The sequence below is a fragment of the Ptychodera flava genome, chromosome 19, assembly GCF_041260155.1.
Source record: "Ptychodera flava strain L36383 chromosome 19, AS_Pfla_20210202, whole genome shotgun sequence".
NCBI classification, from domain to species: Eukaryota; Metazoa; Hemichordata; class Enteropneusta; family Ptychoderidae; genus Ptychodera; species Ptychodera flava.
In genome coordinates this window covers 19,997,020-20,018,063 of record NC_091946.1, presented here as the reverse complement: position 1 = coordinate 20,018,063, position 21,044 = coordinate 19,997,020, and the positions used below count along the sequence as shown (strand labels likewise).

Genomic DNA, 21,044 nt, shown 5'->3' with positions numbered 1-21,044 from the left:
CTTGCACATCCTGACGCTCATTTGTCGTCCAATTGAGTAAATTACTAGAAATACTGCCTTCGATCTTGCATTCAGAACTGTGTACCCACACGAATTTCAACTCAGTGTTCAATGAATGTGTCGAGACCACAAAGAACATTTATCTGAACATGTTTCTTTAAAAAAATGAAGTAAAACATCGCCTCGGGAACGGTTTACAATAGCACAGACATAGTAATTAATTGTCACAGATACTAGTTTACACACAACATGAAGGAGACAATAGATGTGTGTGACTTCACAGTTTCAGAGCCATTTACAAAACAATACCATTTCCGAGGCAGAAACTTATCCCACTTCCCTACACAAAGGTCCTCTGACGAGCTGAGAAGATGAAACCCGCACTTTTCCTCCGTATCGAAAGAGCGGGGAAAAGTATAGGCTGCATTGCTGCAGGCGCCATTGATGCAAACTGGAAGGTTTTCTGATCGGACGATGGAAAGAATCGGACCTGAAGATATCTAGATAAGGTCAGCAACGTCGTCCGTAGGCAGCTCATGGACTTGTGTGTTGTAATATTGTACAATGTCCTTCAGCGTAGGGATCTCAGCTTTGGTGATGAGGTTTATCGCAACTTTCACGCCTTTGTTGCGACCAGACCGTCCACCTCGACCAATTCTAGGGAAAGGGAAAGCAGTAACATCGTTAAAAACCGGGGTCCAGATACGATAAGATGCACACGAATCATCAGCATCACGCGTGATTTGAGTAATATGACTGCCATAATGCTATCGCTACTAAAATGATCCCTGCCGCTAACAACGACTGATTATAGTAATAATAGTATAAAGAAACGACACTGACTTTCTGTGGTCATAAATCTTTTGGAATCACGCAGAGAACTATAAATGGTATTTATTTATTTTCATTGACAGTTTAAAGTGACAATATCTGTAGATTTTGGCAAAAATTTCATTATTTTTGTTGAATAAATTGGGCAGATTTTTTTCCCTTCTCAGTAAAGTATGCCGAATTGCAAAGTATTGGCTCTACCAAGATGTTGAATTGAGTTCAATTAATGTAAAATGCTGTCATTGGCAAATGAATTCTAGTCTGGACTGAAATGTCCAGAGGTCATCGATACATTACAGACATAGCTTGTAGAGACTGCATCGGCATATTGAAACACCGGGGTGAATATTTTTGGAGCTGGGCAAGATGCGACATTTACGAAAAAACTAATACCGGAACTACATTCTGTAACATTCTGGTTTGTCTCGATCGTGATTTTAAGTATAAACTTCACAAGATCTTCAACAGAAACACAATTAAAGTGAGTTATAGCTGTATGAGGAATATGGCAAGTATAATCAAATCGCACAATAAGAGGGTAATCTCCGGAGAACAGCGTAAGGACCAACCAGCTGATTGCAATTGCAGGGTTAAGTCGGCATGCCCCTTGAAGGGTAACTGTCAAGTCAAAGGCGTGGTGTACAAGGCCAACGTATCAACGGAGGGCAACGGAGAGAGGGTTTATATCGGCCTCACTGATAACACCTTCAAGACGCGCTACACTAATCACATGAAATCGTTCCGCAACGAGAGATACAAAAACGACACCGAGTTATCAAAATATGTATGGAACTTAAGAAATAAGGGACAAGACTTTGACATTTCATGGTCAATCATTGATAAAGCATTGAGCTACTCTAACATGAACAAGCGATGTAATCTTTGTATATCAGAAAAGCTGCACATTATCAATGCTGACAAATCTACACTGTTAAACAACGCTCTGAGTTGGTTTCAAAATGTCGCCACCAAAACAAATATTATTTGTCGAATTTTTAACACTACCTACTAATAGAATGGTTCGTCCCAATCATATATGTAAGAGTGTCGAGCTAGAAATCCTTTCACTCTATCTGAGGATTGCAAGATGCATGAAACTTAAGTAATAGATTTCATTACTTTGTACTTGAAGTAATCTGTTTTTATATATATATATATATATATATATATATATATATATTAATATATAAATATATAACTTTGTACACTGTACAAAGTACTTTGTGTTTGCGAGACTAATAATCTGTATTTGAACACACCCATACGAACAAGAACACAAGAAGAGTTTGTGGTTGTTTTCTAAAATGGCAGTGTAAATGTCATCGAAAGTCACCGCTATTGTCCCTTTCATTTCGTCCATTGTACGGTATACCCATGCGGGTATTTTGTTGCATGTGATGAAAGCAGTAACTTTTGTAAACACGCCACAGTTGGTCAGTTATTTGTACATTTCAAAAAGTACAGGTCTTGGCCTCACGTTAATTTCTAACGGTACCTGGATAATTTAGCTATCATTAATATCACCGTTTTGTTAAATTAAGTTCATTCATGCAAAACGCTCACGAAACAATCTGTGATTACATCAACACTGTCCTTGTTGTTGGTGTTACTGTTGGATGCCCCTTCTTCATGTTTGTGGACGACTTAATAAAAATGCAAAGCTACACAAGTCGTGGGTTAGAGAATATACCAATACAAGATCTGAAAGCCACATTTCCACTATAGCATGTATAGGTGATGATAGCGCCCCGGGGGGGGGGGGTACTCTCCATTACTTGCCAATATGTATACGTGCCGCCAATGGGGTGGGTATTTCAGCAACTTGGTCTAAAATGGGGGTATCAATTCACAGTAAACCAGGGTCTAAAATGGGGTCGATTTTTGAGTGCCACACAAAAACAAATTCCAACTGTCAATTCCTGTCTTCCTAGCACAGGGTTTTGAGCTGCACTCAATAAGCATCGATATCTTTTTGGTGTGGCAGGGGAACCATTAAAGAGACCCCCTGGCTTTAGCCAAAATAAATGTAGACTTTGTTTTAAAACACTGTCACTAATTGGTCAGAATTCCATATATGGAAGAATTTTGCCCAATAGAAAATATCGAAACAAAGTGGCTCTACTACTACTACTCTCATAACAGGTCGACCATGGGAAAATAGCAGTGCCTTATTGAAGTACGGCGAGGCTGCTTGTAGTTTGGAATTTTAAAAACCACCAGTTAGACTGTAACTGCAGATAAGTGATAATTTCAGAAGCTGGACAAAACTTTGGTGAGGGTGAAAGATAGTTTCTTTCACTCAATTTTTTTGGTATTTCCAAAAATGTTTTTGGGAAATCGTGGCTTGGCCAGCAACAACAAAACCGTAAATGCAATGTAGTGGTAAGCTCTGCCGGTAGCTCGGTCACGCAAATGCTTGCTTTTTACCCGATTACATTTTTGAAAATTTTGACACTATGACTTTTCACCTAGGTCAAAGGTCATAAGATCTAAAATGGGGTCCTAAAATAACGAGATTTTAGGTCTGAAATGGGCCCCGGGTTTTTTACGTGCGGCCGCACAACCCTACCACTTCTCAGACCAGGTACCCCCCCCCCCCGGGGGATAGCGCAAGGCACCGAACGTGGTGTCACAATGGTTTACAAACAAAGGTAACAGCGGGACCTACCTGTGAATATAGCTTTCTATCACCAACGTAAAGTTGGCGTCATCCTCATCCTCATCCTCAGCCTCAGGGGTCACGCGAAAATGAGGATGAGGATGACGCTACAGCGTCAGCTTCACCGGCGTCAGATCCGATTATTCCCGAATGCATCTGATGGAACAATAAGTGTAAAAATGACTTTAAAAATGTGCTCCAAGTTTCATATCACTGTAAATGTTAATCAAAACACAGTGGGGTATGTATTTCATAATACCTCTCCTCTTAATATCCGTTTCTCACGATGTAGTTATAACGCAATATTCTTAGCCCTTAATTTCCTTAAAGTTCAAAGCTTGTATGTTTAATACGTTGACTTTTCAGGCCTCAAGTCATAGTTATACGAGTTAATTGTTTTATATGTCCTCTGAATAATTAGAGCTTTTATATTGCCTCTCATGGTGGCGATTTTTACACATTTTGGACCACGTATACTTTTTTGCACCAATTTTTGGAAAATCTTAACGCAAGAGTTGAGAGGATACCAACAAACACATCCGCGGATCCATGGACTGAAAATTACGAACATTTCCAAAGAACTAGTCTGTATGAGATATTCTAATGATAAAATATTACCTACGAACCAGTTTTACGATTCAAAAGAAAGTTGAGAAAGAATGGAGTTGTTATTTTCTTAAGTTTTGGGCGAATTTTATCATTTAACCGTCATCGGGTAGCGCAACTTCGGCAATCTTCGGATACGACGCTGAAGCTGACGCCTGAGTAGCGTCATATTCAGCGTCAGCATAGAGATAGAGGAGTACGCGCGTTTGGGAGTCCTGTCATCTGGTTGTAAATATGTCATGTGGTTGTTGGCTATGACACACCCATATTTGGTTATGTTTCGATGTCAAAGATCAGAGTTGAAAGTCCAAGCATGGGTAATTCCTTGCATTCTTGATACCTTGTGCTAGCTCTGGTTGTCAAAGCACGTTTTCATTTGTGCCATTTCGAAGCAAGTGAGTACAAGTATAGTAGTCTGTTCGATTCTTGATCGTAGGCTTGTAACACAAGGATACGATTTCTCATATATCTCTGGTGTTAGCATGCAGGCGGTTTTAAAATTCAGGGGTCTTTAAAATTCAGAGGTCAGACGAAACCAGGTCTACATGACAGTTCGCCTCTGACTGTGTCTACATACATCAGTCATCATGATCGACCTCGACAGATTCAGCACTTTAGTGTTTGATCGTTATGGTCCAAAGCCGTACAAAGCTACTGTGCTTGCTTTTGTATTCATGGCACTGCTTCAGTAACAACGGTCGAAAATGCTCAAAGCATTGTAAACCTGGTTGCATGGACACTCCGGCGCATCTCTCTTAGTGTGCTATGGCTGTGACTTCTAAGTTTTCCAGTGGTTTATAATCTTTCTATGCTATCGCCAACTAATTTAAGTTGTCTAATCTAAATATTTTGCAGAATCTGCATTTGAGTATGCTAGTCACCATGTGTCACCTGGTTGCACGGACACTCTGGTGCATCTCTCTTACTGTGCTAAGGCTGTGACTTCTAAGTTTTCTCATTGGTTTTCATCTTTCTATGCTATCGCCAACTGATTTAAGTTGTCTAATCTAAATATTTTGCAGGAACTGCATTTTTAGTATGCTGAGTCACCATGTGTCACCTGGTTGCACGGACACTCTGGTGCATCTCTCTTACTGTGCTAAGGCTGTGACTTCTAAGTTTCCCAGTGTGTTTTCATCTTTCTATGCTATCGCCAACTGATTTAAGTTGTCTAATCTAAATATTTGCAGGAACTGCATTTTTAGTATGCTGAGTCACCATGTGTCACCTGGTTGCACGGACACTCTGGTGCATCTCTCTTACTGTGCTAAGGCTGTGACTTCTAAGTTTTCTCATTGGTTTTCATCTTTCTATGCTATCGCCAACTGATTTAAGTTGTCTAATCTAAATATTTTGGCAGGAACTGCATTTTTAGTATGCTGAGTCACCATGTGTCACCTGGTTGCACGGACACTCTGGTGCATCTCTCTTACTGTGCTAAGGCTGTGACTTCTAAGTTTTCTCAGTGGTTTTCATCTTTCTATGCTATCGCCAACTGATTTAAGTTGTCTAATCTAAATATTTTGCAGGAACTGCATTTTTAGTATGCTGAGTCACCATGTGTCACCTGGTTGCACGGACACTCTGGTGCATCTCTCTTACTGTGCTAAGGCTGTGACTTCTAAGTTTTCTCATTGGTTTTCATCTTTCTATGCTATCGCCAACTGATTTAAGTTGTCTAATCTAAATATTTTGCAGGAACTGCATTTTTAGTATGCTAAGTCACCATGTGTCACCTGGTTGCACGGACACTCTGGTGCATCTCTCTTACTGTGCTAAGGCTGTGACTTCTAAGTTTACTCATTTGTTTTCATCTTTCTATGCTATCGCCAACTGATTTAAGTTGTCTAATCTAAATATTTTGCAGGAACTGCATTTTTAGTATGCTGAGTCACCATGTGTCACCTGGTTGCACGGACACTCTGGTGCATCTCTCTTACTGTGCTAAGGCTGTGACTTCTAAGTTTTCTCATTGGTTTTCATCTTTCTATGCTATCGCCAACTGATTTAAGTTGTCTAATCTAAATATTTTGCAGGAACTGCATTTTTAGTATGCTGAGTCACCATGTGTCACCTGGTTGCACGGACACTCTGGTGCATCTCTCTTACTGTGCTAAGGCTGTGACTTCTAAGTTACTCATTGTTTTCATCTTTCTATGCTATCGCCAACTGATTTAAGTTGTCTAATCTAAATATTTTGCAGGAACTGCATTTTTAGTATGCTGAGTCACCATGTGTCACCTGGTTGCATGGACACTCTGGTGCATCTCTCTTACTGTGCTAAGGCTGTGACTTCTAAGTTTACTCATTTGTTTTCATCTTTCTATGCTATCGCCAACTGATTTAAGTTGTCTAATCTAAATATTTTGCAGGAACTGCATTTTTAGTATGCTGAGTCACCATGTGTCACCTGGTTGCACGGACACTCTGGTGCATCTCTCTTACTGTGCTAAGGCTGTGACTTCTAAGTTTTCTCATTTGTTTTCATCTTTCTATGCTATCGCCAACTGATTTAAGTTGTCTAATCTAAATATTTTGCAGGACTGCATTTTTAGTATGCTGAGTCACCATGTGTCACCTGGTTGCACGGACACTCTGGTGCATCTCTCTTACTGTGCTAAGGCTGTGACTTCTAAGTTTTCTCATTGGTTTTCATCTTTCTATGCTATCGCCAACTGATTTAAGTTGTCTAATCTAAATATTTTGCAGGAACTGCATTTTTAGTATGCTGAGTCACCATGTGTCACCTGGTTGCACGGACACTCTGGTGCATCTCTCTTACTGTGCTAAGGCTGTGACTTCTAAGTTTACTCATTGTTTTCATCTTTCTATGCTATCGCCAACTGATTTAAGTTGTCTAATCTAAATATTTTGCAGGAACTGCATTTTTAGTATGCTGAGTCACCATGTGTCACCTGGTTGCACGGACACTCTGGTGCATCTCTCTTACTGTGCTAAGGCTGTGACTTCTAAGTTTTCTCATTGGTTCATCTTTCTATGCTATCGCCAACTGATTTAAGTTGTCTAATCTAAATATTTTGCAGGAACTGCATTTTTAGTATGCTGAGTCACCATGTGTCACCTGGTTGCACGGACACTCTGGTGCATCTCTCTTACTGTGCTAAGGCTGTGACTTCTAAGTTTACTCATTTGTTTTCATCTTTCTATGCTATCGCCAACTGATTTAAGTCGTCTAATCTAAATATTTTGCAGGAACTGCATTTTAGTATGCTGAGTCACCATGTGTCACCTGGTTGCACGGACACTCTGGTGCATCTCTCTTACTGTGCTAAGGCTGTGACTTCTAAGTTTTCTCATTGGTTTTCATCTTTCTATGCTATCGCCAACTGATTTAAGTTGTCTAATCTAAATATTTTGCAGGAACTGCATTTTTAGTATGCTGAGTCACCATGTGTCACCTGGTTGCACGGACACTCTGGTGCATCTCTCTTACTGTGCTAAGGCTGTGACTTCTAAGTTTTCTCATTGGTTTTCATCTTTCTATGCTATCGCCAACTGATTTAAGTTGTCTAATCTAAATATTTTGCAGGAACTGCATTTTTAGTATGCTGAGTCACCATGTGTCACCTGGTTGCACGGACACTCTGGTGCATCTCTCTTACTGTGCTAAGGCTGTGACTTCTAAGTTTTCTCATTGGTTTTCATCTTTCTATGCTATCGCCAACTGATTTAAGTTGTCTAATCTAAATATTTTGCAGGAACTGCATTTTTAGTATGCTGAGTCACCATGTGTCACCTGGTTGCACGGACACTCTGGTGCATCTCTCTTACTGTGCTAAGGCTGTGACTTCTAAGTTTTCTCATTGGTTTTCATCTTTCTATGCTATCGCCAACTGATTTAAGTTGTCTAATCTAAATATTTTGCAGGAACTGCATTTTTAGTATGCTGAGTCACCATGTGTCACTGGTTGCACGGACACTCTGGTGCATCTCTCTTACTGTGCTAAGGCTGTGACTTCTAAGTTTCTCATTTGTTTTCATCTTTCTATGCTATCGCCAACTGATTTAAGTTGTCTAATCTAAATATTTTGCAGGAACTGCATTTTTAGTATGCTGAGTCACCATGTGTCACCTGGTTGCACGGACACTCTGGTGCATCTCTCTTACTGTGCTAAGCTGTGACTTCTAAGTTTTCTCATTGGTTTTCATCTTTCTATGCTATCGCCAACTGATTTAAGTTGTCTAATCTAAATATTTTGCAGGAACTGCATTTTGAGTATGCTGAGTCACCATGTGTCACCTGGTTGCACGGACACTCTGGTGCATCTCTCTTACTGTGCTAAGGCTGTGAATGCTAATTTTTCTCATTGGTTTTGCTCTTTTTATACTATTACAAAGTGATTCAAAATCAAAATTTTATGCAGTCGTCTGCTTTAGGAGTATGCTGAGTCACAATGTGTCACCTGGTTGCACGGAGTCATGTGGTACATCTCTCTTTCCCTTATAAGGCTTTGTCATCTAAGTTTCTCCTATGTTTTGCTCTTTTCATGCTATTAAAAAGTGATTCAAGTTTTCAAATCAAAATTTTATGCAGGAATCTGCTGTTAGATCATGCTGAGTCAGAATGTGTCACCTGGTTGCACAGAGACTTTGCAGTGGTATAAAACTTGCTAATTAAGGGGTGCTGCACCCAACACAGGGTATTTTGCACCAAAATCACTTTTTGTAGACATTCATTTAATTTAATGAAATGTTAACCCAAGATTAAAATATTATTATTTGGGTTCATCTTCAAGGCTGTCAAGCAGTCGTAGGTTGCTTGATAAAGAAGTGTTAATTTTTGCAAATGTTTGCAAATCACCCAATTTCCTGGCTTCACTATTCTTCCAATTTCAAGATTTCCAAACAATTTAACTCCATACTGACTTGGTCAAACTTTCTTAAATTTTCACATTATTTTCTTTAAATGTTGTTAAACAAACTTTTTTTGATTGGCAATAAAGTTCTTACATTTTGAATAAGAGCATTTTAATTTGTATGAGGATCATGTACTGTAAAATATGTTCAGATGTAACCTGCCAAAAGAAGGAAATGACGACCATGTTAAAAGTGATATTTTATTCAAATCATATGTGTCACTGCCCATTTGGGGCAACTGTTGTCAGCTCCACTTATACATAACCATTGCAAGACTAATATCATTTTTATATGCAAAGTAAAACATAAACTGTGTCTTTTGAAGGTTTATGGATGTCTGTTGAAAACAGAGAGTATTAAAAAAAGAATACTTTTTAATATGAAACGTCTGTTAACAGTGTTTATTCATTCTGATGTAATAATGGATTTCTGTTTGTTTTGACAGTATCTTTGAATGATATGACACTGCCTTAACAACAGATGGAAGAGGAATGTGAAAGAAACGTCAATGTAAGTAGGGTATTATGTTCATATGTTGCTACTCACATTGGTGTACCATTTTGTAGTTACAACTTGAGCTGTATCCTGTGAATGGTTTTGGGATAATTGTGTAAGTTATTATATTACAACTCTCAAAAATTTAGAGGGCCTGTAATGCTTACTTTGATATTATTTTCATTATTTATATTTGTCCACTGTAAGTTGTTATTTTACTACAAAAAGATTGCTAAAAAATCAATATTTAGCTTGTCAGCATAGCATTTGAAATATACAAAAATGTATTAATAGTATATCTATATTTCTATTTTTCTCACTCAGGTTTGTTGTAGACTACATCACAATTGTGTTGTTGGAGGAGGCTGAAGTTTACCTTATGTCAAGGAAAAAGAATGGTTATGCTTGAAGAAGCAAATAAACTCTAGTATTGCCACAGAAATCTTAAGATACTGTTCTGCAGGGATAACCTTATTGACATTTGTTCATATTGTTATGAAATATTTTAAACTTAAATTTTAAGGCAATTATTGTCATATTTAACCAAAAATATCATTCAAAAGTTCTGGTCAGACATTAATATTGATTATACATGTCCCTTAGGATGGCAGCAATAAGATTTGTAAAATCGTGCCAAGATATGCAACTTTGTATTTTTGAGATTATTTTTGTCATTGTAGATCTATTTTTTTCTTCAAAACTCCTTGTCAGACTTTTTGATATTCAGTATACAGGTCCTTAGGATGACTTAAGTCAGATATTTTTATACAGTGAGAAAATGCAAAATTTTGTATTTTTGGAGCAATTTTTGTCAATTTCGGTCAAAAAGTGCTTTTGTCTCATTGGTGTTTATCTGATAGCTTTGCATTTTCTTATAAAAATCCCTGGAGACTACCTAAGCCAAATCATTTTTCAAACTGGGGGAACCAATGATTTTTTGTTTTTGGAGCCAATATATTAGTCCGCAAGCTTGAATGACCTATTCCAACCCGGAATACCTTGTAAATCAATTTTGAAGACACTGAAAATAATGTAGTTTTATTTATGCCAATTTGTAGTGAAATATGATCTAGAAAAAAGTTGTGAGCTTATGTTTTATGTAGTGGATCAACTTTAGCAAATATTTCATGGAGGAAACCCCATACACTGATGAGGGATTTCAATCCACAAGAAGGCATATGGCAAGATGCACCATACCAATAAAACAGACTCCAGTTTATTTGTATCAGTTCCAATCATTATGTTACATAAACAAAAAACCTGTCATGGTATCACTTAATTAAGTAAATCTTCACAAAGATGAAGGCAGCCGAGTGAAATCATGTGTAGATTGAATAAGATGAGTGATGAATGATAATATCAGGTAACTTCACCACACAAACTTACTTACACAAACAAACTTGTGTATAACTTGACTCTGAGTAAATCTTAACATTTCAAGCAAGGACCATCAAATTTTTATTGTTGATCTACAAAATTGAAAAGTGGCTGTTAAAACGGAATTCTGCCCATGAAAATTGAAAGTTCAAACTCTTTGCAAACACAATAGTATTTTGAGTGAATAAGTGGAAATAGGAATACCTCTTTTTGTTTGTCAGATAGGAGCAATACTGTGCCCTTGGTGGTATATTTTTAAATGACTTGCAGAAATTGATATTTATTACTGTTGTTATTATTGCTAACTGTTGTTTTGCCTGATTGAGGCACACACCTAGCTATCCTATGGATTCTCTTGAACATTATCACAGTACAGCTACATGAGATACCAGGCCGCTGCTAGTTGAAACGCCTATTTGTAGGGGTTTTAATGACTGCTAAGCTAGTACGAATTAGTAATGTAGATATTGTGAGTTCAAGCCCTCAAGACTGCATCAAAGTTGACCACTTTTACTGTACATGTTGTTCACAAATTAAAGGCCATCAAGTATATTTTTATGGGTCTTTTAGAGTAATTTAACATAAGGGCCTGGGGGGTCAGAGGAATGTGAGGGTAGTCACTCAAAAAATTGAAAGCTACAAGGAGTGTTCAAAATTGGAAAGAAAGAAGGGGGTTGCTCAATTTTTGGTACAAAATGAATTGAAATACCTCTCAGATTGCACCATTTCATCAATTTCTCAAAATTCTTAATGCGACCCCCTGTCACTTCCTCTCCCCCTGGGGTGTTCTGACAGTTTTACTTAGTAAAAACAAATAGAAAACACCTAATATTGCACCAGACTGCATCATTGAACTCATTAATTTCTCAAAATTTCCGACGTGGCAGAGGGGACACGCCTCTCACACTTTTCCCCTGTTGGGTGTTCTAACAGTTTTACACAAATTGATAACATCTCTCATATTGCACCAGACTGCATTATTGCACACATCAATCTCTCAAATTTTCAACACGAGAGGGTACAACTCCTCTGACACTGCCCCACCCCCCAGCCTCCTGACTGTTCTCCTGTACTTTCAAATTCTGCCCTGTCAGATATCTTAGTGGAAACCTTGTCATGATACCCATCCAAATAAACAATACTGTATGGTAAACAATACTATATGGTTGGATAGTGGTTACAGCATGAGCTTTTGTATCTACATTTTATTGTGACTTTGAATTTTCTTTTGCCGGTCACATCTTTTTCAACTGTCATGAGGTAACGATGATATTCCAGCAGGATATGAAAGGTCTGTACTATTGCTGTAGTTTTGTAAATGTTACAAATACATGTCTTGGTATTTAACTGGTCTAAGTGGGGGGAGGGGAGGGATCGGTCAAAATTTGTGTGTTAGAGACTGGGTTACTCAAATGCATTTGGGTTGGCATGGGGTTTACTCGAAATTTCAGAATACTATGAAATTCCCCAGACTTCCCCCCCAAGGTCGTAAATAATTACAACTCCCTAAGTAAGATTTTTACCACAGGAAAACGTTAATTTTATTCATTCTTCATCCTTTGTTAACCTTAGAAAGTTTGATTATGTAAAATTGTGTTGTTGTAATCTTGAATTGTTGAAATGATAAAATCTTGGAAAGTAAAACATGATCCTGTGTCACTGTTGTTCCTGTCTTGTTTCACCATCAGAGAAAAAAAAAGATTCTAATAAATTCACACCCAATTGCTCTACCAAAACAGAAAAATTATTGAAATTTTTCAGGCAAAACACACGCCGTCTCACCAGTAATACTTGTAAGTTCAATGCAACTCTGCATAACATGTTCGGACGAGAGAGGTGACCATAGAGGGCGAACGTCCTACTGGTACTCGTGTGACAGGCTTGCAACCACATGACATACTCCGAGTGCGCGCGTACTGGTCTACAGCAGCTAGAAAGGTCACCTGAGGCTGAGGATGAGGATGAGGATGACGCCAACTTTACGTTGGTCTTTCTCATGTCAGCAGGCAGGTCATAGTGATGACAACGAAAGACAGACCGTGGACGTCGATACCGGCGGGTAACGGGTCAGTCGTGACGGGCGCACGGGTGCGGCCGCTGCGGAATTCACTTGCAAGTGTTTCGAGTTCCTGTTGGTCCATTTCTCCGTGCTGTAGAAAGGCAGTACAGAATACAAAAGATGGTGAGATCAGACACCAGCAAACACAAACCATATACACAGTGGACGGAAGACTGCTGACTGTCTATATGCACACAAACTATATGTTTGATTCAGGATGGGTCCAAACTTAACATGATATTTATTTATATGTAAAGTTTAATAAAATCGATCGCTAGTACACGAAAATATTCAATATTCGTTTCGAAACCAATCTTTTCACTAAGTCTTTCTTTGATATTTTTCTTTCTTATCACACAATGATAAATTGATAACAGTCTGTTCTTTGATATAATGGTTCAGACACAAATAATGAGCGTTGATGTTTTCGTCGGCTATCAGGAGTTTTTTCTCTGCAATGAAGCGGGAATTCCCCCTCACCGGCTTTGGAGAAAACCGTTGCCCAGCAACAGCGGTAACGTTGGAAACGGGATGCTAAATAGATTATGATCTCGTTTTCAGCGATAATTTGATAGGTATGGGGATACATTCACCAGGCGGCGGTAGAGTGTGTGCAAGCCTATTGACATGCTTCAAGCCCAGCGACATTCCGATCTTGTGTAGCACTTAACCTCTCTAATAAGGTCATTGTGTACATCTGGAAAAAACCGCCATGCCGAGCACTCATAGTACAAAACGACAAATGGCATGTTCAGTAACTCATGATTGAGGTAATATGCGCCTCGAAAATGAAAGACTTAAACTTTTGCTCAAAGCATTCTCATTCACAATCAAGAATAATTTTGGCACTAAAGAAACAATTTAACTTCACTTTACCGATATTTTGAAATTCAAAATGGCTTTTGAAATTCAAAATGGCTGCTATCCCTATGTGTAAATGAAAATTTAGATTTTCGTTTTCCAAAAAAATAAGATGGTAATAGGTTTACTTTCTGCAAGAGCTTCAAAATGAACCCACACAAGCGGTAGGTCAGAAAACTTTTGTAAAAAAAATTGACAGTCCCAATATCTGTCCCCGGGGCGCATTCCATGCTCCTTAATCCTGAGTTGCATGTCACAAAACAAGGGACTTGCTAAAAAGATTGTGGTGTTATACTTACTATTGGTGACACTGCAAAATCTCTGGTAGGCAGACTTCCTAACAGCAAGTCAACTTTCTCCCGAGTGTTGCAAAAAATCACAGCCGATGACGTCACCAGCGCTTCCAATAAATCACAGAGGGTATCCATTTTCCATTCCTGTAGTCAAAGAAAGTGCTACAATTCGTTTCCCATAATACTTTCAGCTAATCGTCAAAAGACATTCTGCAGTGCCCTGTTCTACAGCATTATTTCCCTTGGCCTAATGCCAAGCACGGTTTTAGGCTAGCTATCTAATGTTCTCCATCGACAATACGTGTAAGTTAAATCTGTATTAGTTCATTTGCACTTTCAAACATCGATTCTCAATAGGTCTTGCCTTTGACTTGCTCCAAGTGTGTGGGCTTAATAACGTCGCAATAAAGTATACATTTCAGAAAAATTGTCTCGATTAAATTTTACGTGAGTGGTTTGATCGCGTAATAGGCGTGTGATCGCGTGGAAACCCACAGGAAACAGTCCCTCCATCACGTGACCTGGCCAAAGCACATGTCCGGAACGTATTGAAAGATAAAAACGGGTCATACAAATAGTAGACAGAGAATGACTGAATAAGTTGAAGATTTTTATTTAAACACCAAAAACAAAATACGGGACTTGTCGGCTCGTATAAATAAATTTATTTTGGAAACCGAGCACTAGGCATGAATTATTTAATTGCTAGATCACTACATGTGCATTTCTCGAATGTTTAAGTTTATTATTGGCATGATTCTGGACTGTTAAATTTTAGCATCGTCATAAATCATAACTTCTTTCAACTATTGTAGCTACTGACCTCTTTTTCCACGTCAACGTAAAATTGTTTGATGCCCTCGAGGGTAAGATCGTCCTTCTACACGCGTATTGGGATGGGGTCTTTCATCATATCCGAGAGATCCGGCGGTACCGTGGCGGATGCGCTGATGACCTGGAAAGGCGAAACTCTCCATGAACAAGTCTTTCATGTAAAGCTGCGAAATAATTATTACTGCGAATACCTTCGATATGGATGGAAAATGCCATCACGTGCAGAAACACTGGAATTCGAATGTTGGCCACCACACACAGCAAAATAACTCGTGATAGTATAAAACAAGATTTTTAATGTTTATTTCGGAGTTGTTTCTTTCCGCCAACACCATAGCGATATTAAACTGTAGCGTTTGTATATTGCTGTCATCAATTCTATAATGTGGATAGTAAACGTGTAACATTAATCGTTCTAGCAGTTTCCTCTTTTAATGTTTTTTGTTTAAATAAAACAGAGTATATCACAATTTAGATCACCATGGAGTTCAATCTCCCGTATAAAGGAAAAACTAGTGTGCAAGAATCTCAGATCTCACCTGTACATTTTGTGGTAACGCCTTGAACACGTCATATACTTGCTCCCTGAACCCTCTCGACAATATTTCGTCAGCTTCGTCGATAATAAACTGTTTGATATCTGTCGTCTCTTTATTTCAGAAAAAAAATATAGAGATATTAAAGATTTGCCCTGATTACCCTGATTACTAACCATTTTACATTTTTGTAGTGTTTTCGACATTGAATTTCACAAAAATCAGAAGGTGAAATGTTTATTTACTCCAAAAGCTTCAAAAATGATCCCCGTGTGATCAGAAAAGAATTGTAAAAATTTGAAAGACTGACAATGTGTCCCCGTGGTGCATTCTACCTTATAAAGTTTGTGCTGTTGCGCATGCCTGAGTTATTCCCCGGCCGACAAAAAGACCTTTGTCGTTATCAAATTTAAGAAGCTCTGACGAATATTAAACCTGTCATAACGAGAGCAAAGTTAACTTTCATACTGCGTGCTTACAACAACTGACGTATATGCAAAATGTTGTCCATATAATCGAGTCATCAATAATAGCGTAACTTGACACAAGGAAGTCTGGATAAGAAATGGTTTGTTCACAAAGGGGAAATTCTTCACAACTTTTTGTGGGTCACCGTCGATAGCTTGCAAACGTTCACCCATTCCTTCATGGAAAATCCAAGTCTTTCCTTTCTTATTACCAATGAAGTAGTCAGTGGTTTTATACACAGCATGTACAAATGCAGTATAATCAATGAGTAGTACATCTCGCAACTGTTGCAACAAATATTCGAAATTCGAAAATTCAAGAACACTGGCAAATCTTTGTGGCCGAGCGGTAAGTTTTCCTGTAAGACCCAAGTTCTCATACTTACTGAGTGATCCACGGCCCACCATGTCGTACACCTTATACCAGGGGTACCCACAACGACATGCACGCCGGATTCGAGTTTACGGATGACGTCACGAACGTTCGTGCCACCAATGCAACAGTGGCAGTCAATATTCATGTATTCTCCAAGGGCGCTCAATTCCTTTCGAATCTATATTTATATGAAACAAAAATTCAATACAAATATTTAAAACATTTCGAATCGAAAAATGATGATCCTTAGAAACTGTACTAAAAGCTAAAGTAGTCCAACTGTTAGACTTACTTTTTATTTCGATGTTATCACAATTATTTAGGAGAAATATTTCATGCATTTTAATGTTCACTGGAATGATTTGTACGGTACATGCTTGTAAGTCACGAAGAGGCTGTTTGCATGTTTAAGTTTCGCTGTATCGTAAACAAGGTTAAGGTATCGGTAACGGAATTTCAATCATGAAACACAACAAATCAAACCAATCATGGTGTATACATGTCGAGTGGACGTCGACAAAGGTGTTTATCGAGCTTAACAATGAAACATTTTATTACGTCATATTTTGTAATTGGAGTATAGAATTCGGTACAAGAAAACAAAAGGCGTTAATTCGTTTTATATTGTGGTTTGGCTCCGGAATCCTTACGTCATACTTTTGCCATGAATATCATAAATACTGATAACCGCGAGTTAAAATCGCAAAGCTCTTCAATCAAAAGTACGTTAGATTTTGATTTTCATCCAATCAAGTTCTTTTTGTCCCTTTTTAGCGAATTAGAGTTCGCTTCCTGTATAGTGTTTGATATAGTTACGCCTAAAGTGTTGAAGGTTGTAGTTTCGGTCTATAGGAGGGCTGGTCAAGGCTTTTAGGGATACATGTTTTATCGGAGAATTTGGGAACATTTGCCGGTGGCCCTACTCACGGTCACTCCACAAACCTGTGCCCTACTCTGTCGGCCACAGCAGCTGCATTGAACACTGTGTATTTGTATTCACTTGGTACCTCTGGCGAGCTATAGTTCTTCGACGACTATATTTCCACGATGGCTTCGGTGGGGCGAATTTTCCTGAAGAAGCAATCGGTTGTAAATTCAACTGCTACATGTATTTAATACGCTCCTGTATATCTGGCGCCCGGTGTAAAATTAAGAGGTAGTGATGCAGAGATCTAGGAACTCAAACACCGTAAATTATGGTACCCGAAAGCAAGAAATGGTTCACGGCATCGCGACAACTTCGACAAACAAACGGAGACGGTTGGTCCAACAATGATGTGTTCACACATAGTTACCCAACTGGCTGAAAATGCGCCCGGCGGAAACTGCATGCAGATGACGGACAGTATTTTCAAAGAGAATGATGGACGCTGACGATCAAACAGCTTGTTATAATAGTTCGGAAAGAAATGGAGAGGAACTGGTATGGATCGGAAATTAGTACCCCTGGCATCGGGACCAGCTTGAGACGTCCGTTCAACGCGGCGTTGACGTGTTTACATAGAGGGGCACTGTGACATCCTAACGGGGAGAGTCTAAGAGATGAAAGGTGAGGCAACTGAAAATGGTAACTGTTTAGCACCGTGGTGGAGGGACTGTGTGTGTCTTCAGCAATTATTAGTAACTCCGATGTCGATATGGTTTTATTATAATTGGCTAGAAAAAGTCCAATCAATAAGAGAGTGGTTTACATGAACTTCAATGATTTCTAAAGAATTCAATGTGGCCTATAGTCCTTGGAATGTAAAGACATTAAATTTACGAATTTTCCAATAAAGTATAGGAACAGTGTAGCTATAGTTTTTGCTGATTTTCCTTTTTACTAATTTTTCCCACTTTTGTTTTTAGTTTTGTGTTTCAATCGCAAGTTATTGTTCTACTCCTGAAAGCCAAGGGTGTTTACTACCGTAACGTCACCCTATCCAAACCGCATGGACTGGACAATCTCCAAAGCATGTTGAAACACAAACTATTGAGCTCGTCAAGACAGCATCTATACGTGCAAAATACACTCTTACTGTTTGCATTAGAATTCGAGTCCGGACAAGAATCCATTCGCAAACAATAACAATGCAAGCTTCGCGTGTACAGGCTAAGTTGACAAGCTAATAACTATATGCATCTAAACATGCCTTTGTTAGGAGAATAAGAAACTGTAGTTAGTATTCTAAACAAAAATAGTGGGAAAAATCACCACAAGTTACAGCTACTGACCCTTTAAGCTAGACTTTGCCGGTCTATATTGCTGGTTGCAGCTACCGCTTCCAAAACACGTCACACCACAGACTACAACTTCTGCGGAATGCAGTTTTCGTGTATCGGTTCCATGCGGAACTTCTCGGCATATTTCGGAGAAGTCGTTGACGGTGCGAAAATGCCGTTATAACAAGACGAAGATTTTATACAAATACCATAGCTGACCAGGGTTCGTCGAAAACTGGCAAAATAAAGGGCCTTTCTGTTCTGCCTGTCCACGTGCTCGGTGATAAAAATGCGTGTTTTACGAAAATCGGAGAGAGTGCATGCCACCTACCTGTTGCGCCACCGTGCGAGTTGGAGACAGGATGAGAGCTTGACAGCTTGGCACATCTGTAATTATCTGTTGCAGAATTGCGATCGAGAACGCTGCGGACTTGCCGGTACCAGCACTCGAGTGAACAATGACATCGTTGCCTGTGAAATTCAAGATCAGAAATTCAAGATCAGAAATTTTAGTCATTACTGGCAAGAAATTGCGACTTTCATAGAAAGATATTTTACTTAACTCAGTCTATGTGCCTTGCTATACTGCTACATCCACACAATACCGTTATCTTTCCAGGCGCATGCCAGAAATGGTAGAGTCGGAGACAGGTTCATGAAAAGGGAATCTACATCTAAGCAAAGTCATGCTCAGCTCCCATGCGCCACGTCGACAGAGCCAGCGAAGGTAATTATTACTGGGTGCAAGCGTCGAATCCATGTCCAAGTTTGAAACTATAGGAATGGTTCATCCTCGAATGGTATTGCATACGATAACTTTCATTGATGGATTCCATACATAAGTTAGTTCACTCGACCAATATGAATGATGCGCTTTAAAAATAACTTGAAAAAAAGGGTAGGAAGCGTTTAGAATAGAAAATTGATATGGACATAAAACAATTTCATCGTCAAAACACTGACCTTGCACATACGGTGTTTCAGAAGACACGTTGTTTTTCCCGCCAAATGACAAAATTAGTCATGTCATACACATTAACGTCGGTCGAGTCATTTAAAACTTGTCAGAAGAAACGTTGAAATTTGACAATCGTACATTACCTTCTATACAAGCATTGCTGACAGTCAGCTTGGTTGAGAAAGACGTGGGGCTCATGGAATAGATGGAATATTACTTCTGAGTTCCCCCCCCCCCTTCTCGGTTATTAAACAAAGTCTTATATTGAAAGTTCTTGGAAAGCGTTCAAATGTATTGTGTGGTAGACAAATTTACACAAAACCATATCATAGAATGTTATATAACTGGACGTGTTCCTTATCATGTGCAAAAGATCGACCCTTATTGCCTTTATTCGGCAAATTGTAGTTTTAAAAGTGATTTGGCACTCGTTGCAAAATTCAACTTGAAGGTTGAACTGTGATGATTCGAACAGATGTGCCCTGATTAATGCTTGATCTTTTGCTTTCCTGGTGTCTTTTCTCTCTCTCTCTCTCTCTCTCTCTCTCTCTCTCTCTCTCTCTCTCTCTGTTGGTAATTAGGAACAATAGTAAGGAAACAGAGGTATTTACAGCTAGTATCATAATTTTCTTACCCTTGCAACAAGGAATAATCGCACGTTGCTGAATAGCTGAAGGTTTCTCAAAACCATAGGCATATATTCCTCTAAGTAAATCTTCTCTGAGGTCCATATCGTCAAAGTTATCGACTACCTCTTCCCAGGTACTCTGTAATGGATGTAACGAAATCACTGCATTTTGCTTCTTTTAGTAGCAACAGGGAAGATATGTGTCGACAGTCTGTAAGTTTATATCACAATGAAACTTTCAGGCCATAATTCAAATCATTATGACATATTTGTTAGTATAGTTTACTGTCTGTATGGTGATTCTATAGGACCAAAGTAACTCGCCAACAGAAACTATGCATAATTATAGGTCTATACTTGGTAACAGGCGTGTCTGTCATCTGAGCATCATGGCACTTAGTATACTGCATGACGGAACGATAAATTTGAGGGCGCCCTTTTAATTATGCAGAAAATGCATGATTGGAGACTATAAATATTGACGACCGAATTCCTGTAATTAATGTAATAGGGCTACTAATTGAGTCTTTTGTTAAAGGCTGTAAGTGAAAGTAAACGAGCTTACACCGAGAAAGTTCTAAAATTTCCTTCGGTTGGTTATCAAAACGACATTTATTTCTTCTTTTTCCATTGATCACTTTCGAAGTTTGAAACAAGAATTTATTCCCGCGAGTCCAGACCGTATTCCTATAATAAATATTCACGATAGCATTCAAATGTAAAGCTCTGCGGGTAAACACTTCATACTGTTGCCGAGAAGAGGGCGCTAGTTTGCGACTAGTATAGTACCTTATCGATACTTGCCATTGCCGTTCCTGATTGGCCTTCAGCGTGGTCTTTGCTCAGTGTGGCATCTTCCTCTATGGCATTGTCTCTTTCAGGAACCAGGCATTCAGATCTGCGAATAATAAAAGATTGGCTGCTTGTGGAACGTCACCGCTGTTTGGCAATACGAAATTTATGAACCGATTACACAATAGAACC

The 21,044-nt window shown here is 38.8% G+C and overlaps 1 protein-coding gene and 1 long non-coding RNA gene across 2 annotated transcripts; one reads left to right on the top strand and one right to left on the bottom strand.

The window, feature by feature from the left end:
• The first annotated feature begins 4,295 nt into the window (after nt 1-4,295).
• LOC139118837 (uncharacterized) lies at nt 4,296-9,932 on the top strand. The gene is made up of 3 exons (XR_011548812.1): nt 4,296-4,491; nt 9,420-9,484; nt 9,794-9,932. It is a non-coding gene; the product is annotated as an uncharacterized lncRNA (long non-coding RNA).
• A 2,051-nt stretch (nt 9,933-11,983) lies between these two features.
• On the bottom strand, nt 11,984-20,199 carry LOC139118835 (uncharacterized). Its single transcript, XM_070682331.1, is given in 8 exon segments — nt 11,984-12,996; nt 14,066-14,203; nt 14,883-15,014; nt 15,433-15,542; nt 16,283-16,316; nt 16,319-16,450; nt 18,806-18,945; nt 20,067-20,199. Coding segments are annotated over 8 exon segments (939 nt in total). The 5' UTR covers nt 20,164-20,199; the 3' UTR covers nt 11,984-12,840.
• Between the last annotated feature and the right edge of the window lie 845 nt (nt 20,200-21,044).